The following is a 12,459-nucleotide window of genomic DNA, read 5'->3' as shown; positions in this document are numbered from 1 at the left end:
GGCCAGGGAAGCGGTGTCCTGGAAACTTGGCTTGAACCCTGCCTGGCCACCACCTGTTTTCATGGAAGCTGCATCTGCAGGTAAAGTGGGCGGGCGGGCGGGGGACCGCAGCCCCGTGAATGGCATCGGGGACCAGGATCCCCAAACTGCCCCCTCCCCACAGTGTACCTCTGCACCTTCCTCGAGCTTCCCACCTTGAGCACCAATCTCCCCCGCAAGACCCCACACATACCCTGCTTCACTACAACCAACTATAAATGTAAGCAGATTGGTCAAAAACCTGAATTTCATTTTCCCAAAGACTCGGAAGAAAACAAAATACTATTAATTCTTTTATTTAATGATCATCATTATTCTGGCTTTTAAAATGGTCCTTAGAGGCAAACCACAGCACCTGGTGCTAGAGTGCCTGTGTACAAGTTTCTTCCTTTTGACAAGGGGTTGGGGCTACTAAGGGGCTGTTAGGGGCCTCTTGGCCAGGTGCAATGATTTCAGGGGGCGCATTTGCACTCATGCTCGCCAGCAACCTGGACACTGACAACAAAGCGATGGGCAGGCCCGCTGTCCCTAAACCCAGCTCTGTCCTGGGCATAGAGGTGACTTTAACCAGCCCTTTGATCCCTCCTTGAATCGCCACACCCTACTCCCTCATTGGTCCCGTACTCCCATCCTCCATTTCTCCCTCTCTCTGTGCAGGAAACAGAAATCCCAGGGTGTGTATGTCTAATTCAGGAGGGTCAGTGTTGCCAGAGGGCTGGGGGTTGCCTTTTGTTCCCAGTTGCCAGGATGGAGAGAACTCTGACTCTTGCAGGGAGCACTGAAACTTGCAACCCCTTCAAGAAGCCGGCCTGGCTGTGGTGTTACAGGACTTGGGTGGGGAGTGGGTGAGGTTCAGCTTACCAGCAGTCTGGACTCGCCTGGGCTTCTGAAAATTGCCCTGGTGCCACCTCCCTTTTCCTGTCTCCCCAGCTTCTGAACCATAGCACTCAGGTGTCCAGAGGGGACACCAGAGGGGGTCTGAGGCATCCTGGCCCAGGGTTGCGGGAGGCACGTTCGGGGAGGAGCTGCTGGCCTGGTAGTGCTGTTTTTCTAGGGCCTGGGGAAGAGGGTGCTGTGTTGTGTGCCCTGAGAAAGCTTTGTTGTGGTAGAATGGGAGTGAGTAGTTTTGGAAATGTAGCTTTCCAAGGCCTGGGGTGGTGAGCGCTCCCAGCGGAGGGGAAAGGCAGCAGGACTGGCCTTCGCACTCTAGGCAGTTGAATTACGGGAACCTCTTTATTAAGCCACTGGCTCTTACTGGTCATGTGGTGTGGCCTTAGGCAGCTTTAACTCTTCTCCAGTACAAGATTTGAACTGAGAGGAGGAGGCTTGGGGAATCCGTTTAATTCTGTTTCTTTGCTACAATGGCAACATTCTGAAGGGAAGAGAAAAAACGACCATCTTAACAACCCAAAAAAGAAAAGAAGACTTAAATTTGAAAAACCCATTTGTCCTATGTTAATTATTATATGAGAGGTTGAGGGTGGGGGTGGGGAGGGGCAGTGAGGGGAGAGAATAAAACCAAGATGGCTGCCTGGCCTTTCAACTTCTTCATCTAAGTAAAGTGGAAACAAGACTCTTTATCATTGCAAATTAAGATGGCAAAAGATAATAGGTAAATAAAGGTACCTCTTTTTGTTGGTTACCATTACCATTCTTTAATGAGGGTAGCTCATGGTTCAGAACTTTTATCCACCATCATCAAAGTAAATTATTTCTTTATAGACATGGCCTACCTCCCATTAGTGTCACCAGGGTCTGGTGGATTAGGGAAAGGAAGCCAAGTGCCCAGTGTTCAGTAATACTATCCACTAAAATGAGTTGCTATTTATACAACGTTTACAACAACTCCAGCTGTCACAAAGCAGGCACTTGCAATTTTCAACATCATTATCATAATTATTATTGCAGAAATATTGTACTTTGTTAGCTGTCATAGGGGTTTCCTATCCTAGGCAACAATCTATCTACATAAAAGCCTAATATGCAAAGTGTTCCCTTGGGAGTTTGACCAGGAGTTCGATTGCTCACTATGACACGCACTGACCACCAGGGGGTGGTGCTGAATGAAGGCAGGCCCTGGCCAGCAGCCAGCAGCCGGGGAAGGGAGGCCCCAGCCGGCAGCCAGCAGCTGGAAGGCCCTGGCCGGCCCTGATTGCTGGCCAAGCCTAGGGACCCTACAAGTGCATAGATTTCATGCACTGGGCCTCTAGTTCAGTGGTTCTCAACCTTCTAGCCCTTTAAATACAGTTCCTCATGTTGTGACCCAACCATAAAATTATTTTCGTTGCTACTTCATAACTGTAATGTTGCTACTATTATGAATCGTAATGTAAATATCTGATATGCAGGATGGTCTTAGGCAAACCCTGTGAAAGGGTTGTTTGACCGCCAAAGGGGTCGCGACCCACAGGTTGAGAACCACTGCATCTAGTCTAATAATATTTATGCTTGTCAACTGGATGCATAGTTTTCTGTCATTCATGTCCCCGAGCTTAAAAAGATTAAAAAAACAAAATGACCCTAAAAACTAAAATCTAGCTTGCTCTAAATATGTAAATATTAGGGGAGCCTAAATAAAAAAGATAGATTAACATTGGTGAGAATTAGTCTGAAGATTTTTGGTTGTAAGAGTCCAGGCTTGGCAGGCAGAGATTGTATTTCAGAATAGTGGTGGTGATCTCCAACATGATGGAGCAGCTACGTGGTAGAGAAAAGAAAACAAATATCTCCAGGTCACCTGGTGGGATAGTCTCTTTTGGGTGGAATAAGCGCCAAATGGTACTGACATCACCAGGAGATGGAGTTTAGGTTTAATTTAAAAAGCAAGAAGGAACAGAAGAGGCATAATTCCCAGAGCTCTTGAGGAAGAATACAAAGTGTTGTATAATCAAAGAAAAACTAAATAGAGCAAAAATAGCTAGGAGACTTTAGGCAATCTAAGCAGAGAGAGCAAAGATGAGGAAACAGAGGCAAATTTCCACTATGGGAAACTTTCTGAAGGACTTTAGTGAAAGACAATATAGATAAAATTTGATAAAATAATGATTTTTTAACAGAAAAATCACAAAATCAAATAATTTCCTTATTTTTATTCAGATCATTTTGAACAGACCACAATAATGTTTTTCTATCACCTTCACTATTTCAAAATAATATATCTTGCCTCAACTGTCTAACATAAAAATGCATTTACCATGGATACACAGCATAGTCCTTGCCCTTACCTATGAGGTCGGTTGGGCCAGTTCCCAGGTTTTCTCCTCTAATTGTGACCTTGGTCCATGGTATTCCTTCATTTGGAGAGATGCCTGTCACAAGGGGAGGTTGTCGTGAACGAGACATTGTGATTTCTTGAGCAAACTGAAGATCTAGTAACAGAGATAATCTGTTGAAAGATAAAAAAAGGATTAAAGCCAACTGAGATAAGCACTGATTCAAAATATAAGAATTCTAGACATTAGGTACCAAAACATAAAATATATTTTTAAACAGTAGTCCCGAACTTTTTGGCTGCCTGCCAACATCTACTGAACTTTAAGTTTACTAAGAACTTTAAGTTTACTAAGAACACTCTAGATCAGTGGTTCTCAACCTTCCTAATGCCGCGACCCTTTAATACAGTTCCTCATGTTGTGGTGACCCCAATTTCATTGTTACAAATTGAACATAATTAAAGCATAGTGATTAATCACAAAAACAATATGTAATTATGTATGTGTTTTCCGATGGTCTTAGGCGACCCCTATGAAAGGGTCGTTCTACCCCCAAAGGGGTCGTGACCCACAGGTTGAGAACCGCTGCTCTAGATGAAGCATGTCAAACTCACAGCCCAAAACAAATATTTTTGCGGCTCACCCAATATAATGGTATGTAATCAACATTTTAATAAAAATTTCATAACTTAATTTTTATAATATTCTGTTACACAAAATTATTATTAACGAACTACAACATTTGCTAATGACTGATTACTATTATCAGGTTGCATTTATTTCCTTTATACGCCTTGCGCGCAGGCACGCCATTTCTATCCACTAATACTAGCAGCGAATATTTTAGCAGCCGATTGTCAAGTCATTAGTCTTGTACTGATTTGTTTGGTGTGCGCAAAAGGAAATATTTCGCTTTTGGAGAACAAGAAAAATAGGTTTGTGTTACGATTATTAATTTGTACAGTTATTTAGTGTCTGGTAAGTTAATGTTCAAGAAAAATATTTTTTATTAAAATGTTCTATTATTTTATGTAAATGATTACTCATTTATTTCAGCCATTTGTATTCAGCATGTCTCTATCGAAATAAACCTACGTTTCTATGAATATTAAAGCTTTTCTTTTTTTGCAGCCCACATAAACTTAAAATTTGTTTATTTGGCTTGCGTTAGACTTTGAGTTTGACATGCTTGCTCTAGCTAGTACTGTAAGGAAAATATCAGAAAAATAACAGAAAATTAAGCCCTTGGTAATAAGAACTTTCACAACACAATAGACCAGTGGTTCTCAACCTTGGCTGCACATTAGAATCACCTGGGAATCTTTTTAAAATCCTGATTTCTGAGCCTCATCCTCTGGAAATTCTGTTTCTTTGTTATGGGGTGGGGCCACAACATTAGTAACAAAGAAACAGAATTTCTGGAGGATAAGGCCCAGAAATCAGGATTTTAAAAAGATTCCCAGGTGATTCTAATGTGCAGCCAAGGTTGAGAACTACTGCAATAGACAGAACCGAATGTCACTATTTACCTCCATGCCTACACCTGAATCCCAAATATAAGCTAGACACTGTTCTACTCCCCCAAAATTATTTAAGAAAGATATTCTGATTAACTGTATTCATAAAAAGTAAATTATATTCCCATAAGTGCATGGAATTTCACTTTATTTTTGTATTGTACTTATTATAGCAATTCTTTATTATTAATATGTTCAAATCAATATATTTACATTTTTATAAAAACTAGAATGTTGACATACAGGCAAAAGTGTGAACTGGTAAAAGTCCAGTTTCTCAGGTCAAATACATCTGTCTCCAAGTCGTGGTGCTTCAATTTACTAATTGTGTTATAAATCTCTGTTTTTGTTTGTGTAAAAAGGAGCTAACAGAACCTTTCATGGTTATAATTAAGGTTATGTAGGATAATTCTAGCAAAGCAACGTACCTAGCACACAGACAACCTATATATATATATATATATATATACACATACACACTTATATAAAAACCATGGGTGGTGTTCGTCACATACAGAGGAACAACCACCAACGGAGCGGAGCGGAAGGAAGTCAGTCCTACAAGGGTTGTCCTGGCAATGGCTGTGCCCTCCCCCAAGCTGTTTCCTGGAGCTGTTTCCTGTAAGGGCGGAGTTTGAGGCAGATCTTTCTAAAGTGTGCCTCGCCAGCACGGAGTGAACCTGAGTGGGGCGGCTGAAAGGCTTAGAAAAGACAGACAAGAGAAAGAAAGCCGGTCTTGGTGGGACGCTGCTTCTCTGAGAGACAGCGACCACGCCCACAGCCATGCCTTTATTTTATAGCAGATGCTAAGAGGCAAAGTAAGGGCGTGACCAAGATGTTTATAAATGTCCTCCTGGGTTTCAATCCTACTCAACTACATGCACCTGAACTCTATCAAGCCTACATCACTCAGGCACGTGGGGCCATGTGTTCCGACCATAGGTTCAAGCTTACAACTACAGCTGTTGGCTATAATTGTGCTGGGAGGACCCTGCCCTCCAAGCTGGGACTTGCACGTGGCAATGAGAGGACTGTGCCCTCTCATCAGTCCAAGGCTTGAACCTGTCCAAAACACTGTAGCAGCTCCCCACAATAAAGTTTTAATTCTGTTTCTTTGTTACTAATGTTGTGGCCCCACCCCATAACAAAGAAACAAAGGAAAATTTCCCCATTGAATTTCTGAATACTATTACTCCTTCGAGAATGCCGTGTCATAAATTAAAATTGAAAGTGGGTGCAATCATCATGCTATTGAGAAATCTCAATAGTAAATGGGGTCTTTGTAATGGTACCAGATTTATTATCAAAAGATTACTACCTAACACTATCGAAGCTGAAGTATTAACAGGATCTGCAGAGGGAGAGGCTGCTCTGATTCCAAGAATTAATTTGTCCCCATCTGACACTGGCCTCCCATTTAAATTGATTCGACGACGGTTTCCTGTGATGCTAGCATTTGTGATGACTATTAATAAATCACAAGGACAAACTCTAGACAGAGTAGGCATGTTCCTATCTGAACCCGTTTTTGCACATGGTCAGTTATATGTTGCTTTCTCTCGAATTTGAAGAGCATGTGATGTTACAGTTAAAGTTCTAAGTACTTTATCACAAGGGAAATTAGTCAAGCACTCTGAAAGTGTTTTCACTCTTAATGTGGTGTACAGGGAGATATTAGAATAAGTTTAATCACTTTATCAGTCTTTGCATCACTGTTGTTTTTATATCATCTTTTTGTTGTTTTCATATCATGTTTTTGTCATTTTTATATCATGCCTCTGTTGTTATATCCTTTTGTTACTGTTCATTTATTAATAAATTTATATATTATTTTCATATACATTTTACTAATTTCCTTTCATCTCTCACATTTCTATTATAGAGAAATGGCAAATAGCAATGTTAAAATATCTCTGCTAATTAATTCCCTTTTAAAAAAATATATATTTTATTGATTTTTTACAGAGAGGAAGGGAGAGGGATAGAGAGTTAGAAACATCGGTGAGAGAGAAACATCGATCAGCTGCCTCCTGCACACTCCCCACTGGGGATGTGCCCGCAACCAAGGTACATGCCCTTGACTGGAATCGAACCCAGGACCCTTCAGTCCGCAGGCCGATGCTCTATCCACTGAGCCAAACCGGTTAGGGCAATTCCCTTTTAATGTGCATGAATTTCATGCACCGGGCTACTAGTTTATCTATATCTACACTAATAAAAGAGAAACATGGTAATTGGCGTACGACCGCTACCCTTCCCATTGGCTAATCAGTGACTATATGCAAATTAACTGTCAGCCAAGATGGCGGCCGGCAGCCAGGCAGCTGGAAGCGAACATGAGGCTTGCTTGCTGGGAACTCCAACGTTCCCCAATTTTCCCCGCCTCACTAACCAGCCTCTGAGCTACAACTCTAAGAAACTATGTACTATGTTGCAAATAAGAAGATAAACAAAACACCAGAAACCGGCTTTCATTCAGCAGGGCTTTAGCAACATTGTATCGATGTTTTCAGCAGCCAGGCCTCAGAGCTAAAGCTGGCCCAGAATAAAAAAAAAAAAAGAAAACAAGGAGCGGTTGGAAGCTTCAGTCACTTGCTTCAGGAAAACAGCCCTCAGCCCCTCAGCCAGACTGGCCAGGCACCCCAGTGGGGACCCCCACCCTGATCCAGGACACCCTTCAGGGCAAACCAGCCGGCCCCCAGGCCTCTATCCTATATAGTAAAAGGGTAATATGCCTCCCGGCACCGGGATCAGCGTGACAGGGGGCAGCGCCCAAACCCCCTGATCGCCCTGCAGCTCTGTGTGTGACAGGGGTCGGGGCCACAACCTCCCTATCCGCCCTGCTCTGTTCGTGACAGGGTGTGGCACCCCAACCCACCCCCGCCATGGGCCCTGCTCTGTGCCTGATAGGGGGGAGCTCCCCAATCCCCTGATCGGCCCTGCTCTGTGTGTGACAGGGTGCGGCGCCCCAACCCCTCCCCCGCCCCCAGCCGCACCCATGGTCCCTGCTCTCTGTGTGACAGGGTAGAGCCATAACCTCTCCATCAGCCCTGCACTGAGTGTGACAGCTGTGGCGTCCCATCCCCCTGATCGGCCCTGCTCTGCGGGTGATAGAGGGTGTCGCCCCAACCCCCCTCCACGGGCCTTGCTCTGTGTGTGACAGGGTAGAGCCATAACCTCCCCATTGGTCCTGCCCTGAGTGTGACAGGGTGCAGCGCCCCAACCCCCTGATCCGCCCAGCTCTGTGTGTGACAGGGGGCGGTGTCCCAACTCCCCTATCGGCCCTACTCTGTGAGTGACAGGAAGGAGCTCCCCGACCCCCTGATGGGCCCTGCTCTGTGTGTGACAGGGTACGGAGCCCCAACCCCCCTGATGGGCCCTGCTCTGTGAGTGACAGGGGGCAGCGCCCCAACCCCCTGATTGGCCCTGCTCTGTGAGTGACAGGGGCAGTGCCCAACCCCCTGATTGGCCCTGCTCTGTGCATCACAGGGGGTGGTGCCGAAACCTCCCCATTGACTCTGCCTTGAGTGTGATAGGGGGCGGTGCCCCAACCCCCCAATCAGCCTTGCTCTGAGCCTGACCAGGGACTGCACCTAGGGATTGGGCCTGCCCTCTGCCATCCAGGAACAGGCCTAAGCCAGCAGGTCGTTATCTCCTGAGGGGTCCCAGACTGCGAGAGGGCACAGGCCGGGCTGAGGGACTTCTCCTTCCCCCCCGAGTGCACAAATTTTTGTGCACCAGGCCTCTAGTATATATATAAAAGCCTAAGTGACTGGCCAACCAGCCAGTAGCTATGAAGCGCACTTACCACCAGGGGGCAGACGCTCAACGCAAGAGTGGAAATGACAGGCATGGAAACATGGAACAGTCTGGTGAACCTCAGAAGGAAAGGAGAAGAGGGGAAGGTGGGAAGAGATTAACCAAAGATCGTATATGCATACTAGAGGCCTGGTGCAGATTCGTGCACTGGTGGGGTCCCTCAGCCTGGCCTGCAGGGATTGGGCCAAAACCGGCATGGTGAACAGATTCATGCACCGGTGGGGTCCTTCGGCCTTGCCTGCAAGGATCAGGCTGAAACCAACTCTCCAACATCCCCCAATAGGTCCCGATTGCGAGGGCATAGGCCAGCCCGAAGGACCCCACCTGTGCAAGAATCCCTGCACCGGGCCTCTAGTAAATAATAAAACTTCACTAATGAATCCTGAAGAACTTAAGTGCTCAAGGCTTCCGATACTCCAGAAGATGAGGGTGAGGTTCAGAACAAAATAGAAGGAATTTGCTAGTTAGCTACATCTGCATATATGAGAAAGTAGACACCCCAGCCCTTGTCTTCATCCTGCAGTCAGGCGGGAATTAGAAATTTAGTTTCTGAAGAAACCAAAAAGAAGAGGCTACCAGGGAGACCAGGCAAAATAGAGGTAATTAAGTGTCAACCTGCACAGCAAACTGTGGAACTCCTCAGACCTCTTCCTAACCCTGCACTTATACCACTGTCAGCAAGGTGTGTAATTCCCCTACACCCCCAATATCAACCTATCCTAATAACTAGAATATTATTCTCTAGAGAAATTGAAGATCCCTAGGAAAAAAACAAAGATCCTGTCATGTAAGGATCCATCCCAAAAACGGAAAGGCTACTTGCAGTTATATAGCCTGATAGAAAAGTCTCTTACAACCCTAGCTGGTTTGGCTCAGTGGATAGAGCATCAGCCTGTGGACTGAAGGGTTCCAGATTCAATTCCAGTCAGGGGCACATGCCCGTTGCAAATGTGATCCCCAGTGGGTGGTGTGCAGGAGAATCAATGATTCTCTCTCATCATTGATGTTTCTCTCTCCCTCTCCCTTCCTCTCTGAAATCAATAAAAATATGTTGTTGTTTTTTTAAAGACTCTTACAAACTCTGACCATACACAAACTAAACCAATCAGTTGTTCACAGCCTAATTCGAAAATATACAAGGACAACTAAAGACTATGATATGGTCATAAAAATATGTGAAAGAGAGATGGAAGTCAGATTTAAAAAAAGGTACAGAGGAACAGATTAAGATAGGAAACAGATAAGACAAGCTGAATTGTGTCCCTCTCCAAAAATCATGTTGCAGTCCTAACTCCTGGTACTTCAGAATGTGACAAGAGTTAAAGATTATACCTTTAAAGAAGTGAGTAAGGTAAAATGAGGTCACATTGGGGACCTAATTCTATATGACTGGTATCCTTACAAGAAGAAATTACGAAACAGATAAACACAGAAAGGAGACCATGTGAGGACACAGGGAACACACCCACTTACAAGCCACAGAGAGAGGCCTTAAAAGGAATCAACCTTGCCTTGTGTCTCAGTTGGTTGAATGTTGTCCCAGGCACCAAAAGATTGCTAGTTTGGTTCCTGGTCAGGGTACATACCTGGGGTTTCGGGCTCAATCCCCACTAGGGAGTATGCAGGAGGCAGCTGATTGATGATGTGCTCTCACACTGATGTTTCTTTCTCTTTCTCTCTCCTTTCCTCTCTAAAAATCTATTTAAAAAAAATTTTTTTTAAAGGAACCAACCCTACTAACACCTTGATCTCGGACTTTCAGCATCTAGAACAGCCGTGGGCAAACTACGGCCTGTTTGAAATGAATAAAACTAAAAAAAAAAAAGACCGTACCCTTTTATGTAATGATGTTTACTTTGAATTTATATTAGTTCACACAAACACTCCATCCATGCTTTTGTTCCGGCCCTCCGGTCCAGTTTCAGAACCCACTGTGGCCCTCGAGTCAAAAAGTTTGCCCACCCCTGCTCTAGAATCATGAGAAAATATTTTTCTCTCTTTTCAGCCACCAGTCTACTGGATTTTGTTATGGCAGTCCCAGCAAACTAATATAACAGGTAATAGGAAAACAAAACTTTAAGAATATTACAAACTTTGATACCAGTTTAATATCAGCAGAGGGAAAAAGGTTTTATCTCTAAAGAATAGGTGCCATAGATGAACCAAATTTTGGATCCAAGATGACGGCCAATGGGACAGCAGGCTGCAAAATAGTGTGAGAGAGAACGAAAGGAGAGTGTGTGGACGTCCGGGAACTGTCTGTATTTGTGAGTGAGGGACAGCTATATTCCACAGGACTGTCGAGGATTGGCATACCAGGCTCCCTTGGCCGGGCAGCCTCTACAGCTGCCAAAACCTCTCCTGGAGCAGCCTGCTCTGCCGCAGAGACCATGCCATGCTGAAGGGGAGAGTGCCTGTGATCTGAAGCACAGCCTTACCTTCAACCGGGGAGACCTCGGATACCTCCCAGGACCCTACAACCACAATGCCCAAGGACCAGCTGCCTCAGCTGTGAGCCCAGGAACACCAGGACTCCAGCCTCCCCAATCGCAGGTGCCTAAAAAGCATGTCCAGTGGGAGACAAAGCAGTACAAATACGCGGATGAGCCCTGCACCTTCTCACAGAGCAGACAGAAGGAACAGCGGAATCGAATAACATCTACCCAGAATTGGCGAATTAAACACAGATGGTGAGGCAATCTGTGGACGAAAAGATCAGATATCGCATAGAGAAAGGCTAGATCTGGGATCCAGGCTGGATGGAGAAATGAGCACCAAACACACGGAGCAGGCACTAGAGTCTCAGAGGAACGCTGGGATCCACAAAATCCACAGCCGTTGGGGTCAGTGTAGCCCTCGAATGTGGAAGAGGGTCCACAGGGTTGCTTGCAGAGGGGGACTCTAGAAATTAATGAACAGCTAGTGGCCCGCACCTGTGCCTGCAGCCCGGGAGAGAGACAAGCCACACGCCCTGCAGTCCCGGACGCCAGCAGCTGGGGCTACAGCCCGGGAGAGGGACAAGCCACCCTCCCTGCGGTCCCAGGCAATAGTGGCTGCCCCTGCGCCTGCAGCCTGGGAGAGGGACAAACCACATGGCCCACAGTCCCAGGCACCAGCAGCTGCCCCTGCGCCTGCGGCCAGGCCCGGGAGAAGGACAAGCCACACGCCCTGCAGTCCTGGACGCCAGTGGCTGGGGCTACGGCCCAGGAGAGGGACAAGCCACCCGCCCCGCAGTCCCAGGCGCTAGTGGCTTCCCCTGCACCCCAGGAGAGGGACAAGCCACAAGGCCTGCAGTCCTGAGCGCCAGCGGCTGCACCTGCACCTGTGGCCTCGCCTGGGAGAAGGATAAGCCACACGCCCTGCAGTCCCAGGCACCAGCCGGTGGGGCTGTGGCCCGGGACAGGGATAAGCCACCCGCCTCATGGCCCCAGCGGCTGGGGATGAAGCCCTGGAGAGAGACAAGCTGCCCACCCCATGGTCCCAGGCGCTAGTGGCTGTGCCTGTGGCCCAGGAGAGGGACAATTCGCACACTCCACAGTCTCCGTGGTCCCAGGCACCAGCAGCTCCGCCTGTGGCCCCACCTCGCACAAATTTCGTGCACCAGGCCTCTAGTCGTATCTAATAACAGAGAAACATGGTAATTAGCCGTACCTGCGCTACCCTTCCCATTGGCTAATCAGGGCGATATGCAAATTAACTGCCAACCAAGATGGCAGCCGGCAGCCAGGCAGCTTGAAGCTAACAGGAGGCTTGCTTGCTTCAGTGACGGAGGACTCCAACATTCCCTGCCTGAAGCTGCTGGCCTCTGAGCTTGCAGGTTGAAACATTGTTACAAATATAGCAGCTAAACAAAATCCCAAAACCTGCTTTCA

General features: G+C 46.4%; 1 protein-coding gene across 4 annotated transcripts in view; it reads right to left on the bottom strand.

Moving 5' to 3' along the window:
* Positions 1-12,459, bottom strand: part of EXOC2 (exocyst complex component 2) — a 274,269-nt gene that overhangs the window by 230,230 nt on the left and 31,580 nt on the right. For all 4 annotated transcript variants that reach the window (XR_011470289.1, XM_070405830.1, XM_070405831.1 and 1 more), the window contains exon 2: positions 3,264-3,424. Coding sequence is in view for 3 of the 4 variants with exons in the window: in XM_070405830.1 (XP_070261931.1) it covers positions 3,264-3,381 (118 nt within the window). In the remaining variant the exon portion in view is untranslated. The remainder of the gene's footprint in view (positions 1-3,263; positions 3,425-12,459) is intronic.

The sequence above is a fragment of the Myotis yumanensis genome, unplaced genomic scaffold (assembly GCF_028538775.1).
Source record: "Myotis yumanensis isolate MYYU_CA2020_CCGP unplaced genomic scaffold, mMyoYum1.0.hap1 SCAF_2, whole genome shotgun sequence".
NCBI lineage: Eukaryota > Metazoa > Chordata > Mammalia > Chiroptera > Vespertilionidae > Myotis > Myotis yumanensis.
The sequence above is the reverse complement of the archived record's forward strand: the minus strand, read 5'-3'. Positions and strand labels throughout refer to the sequence as shown.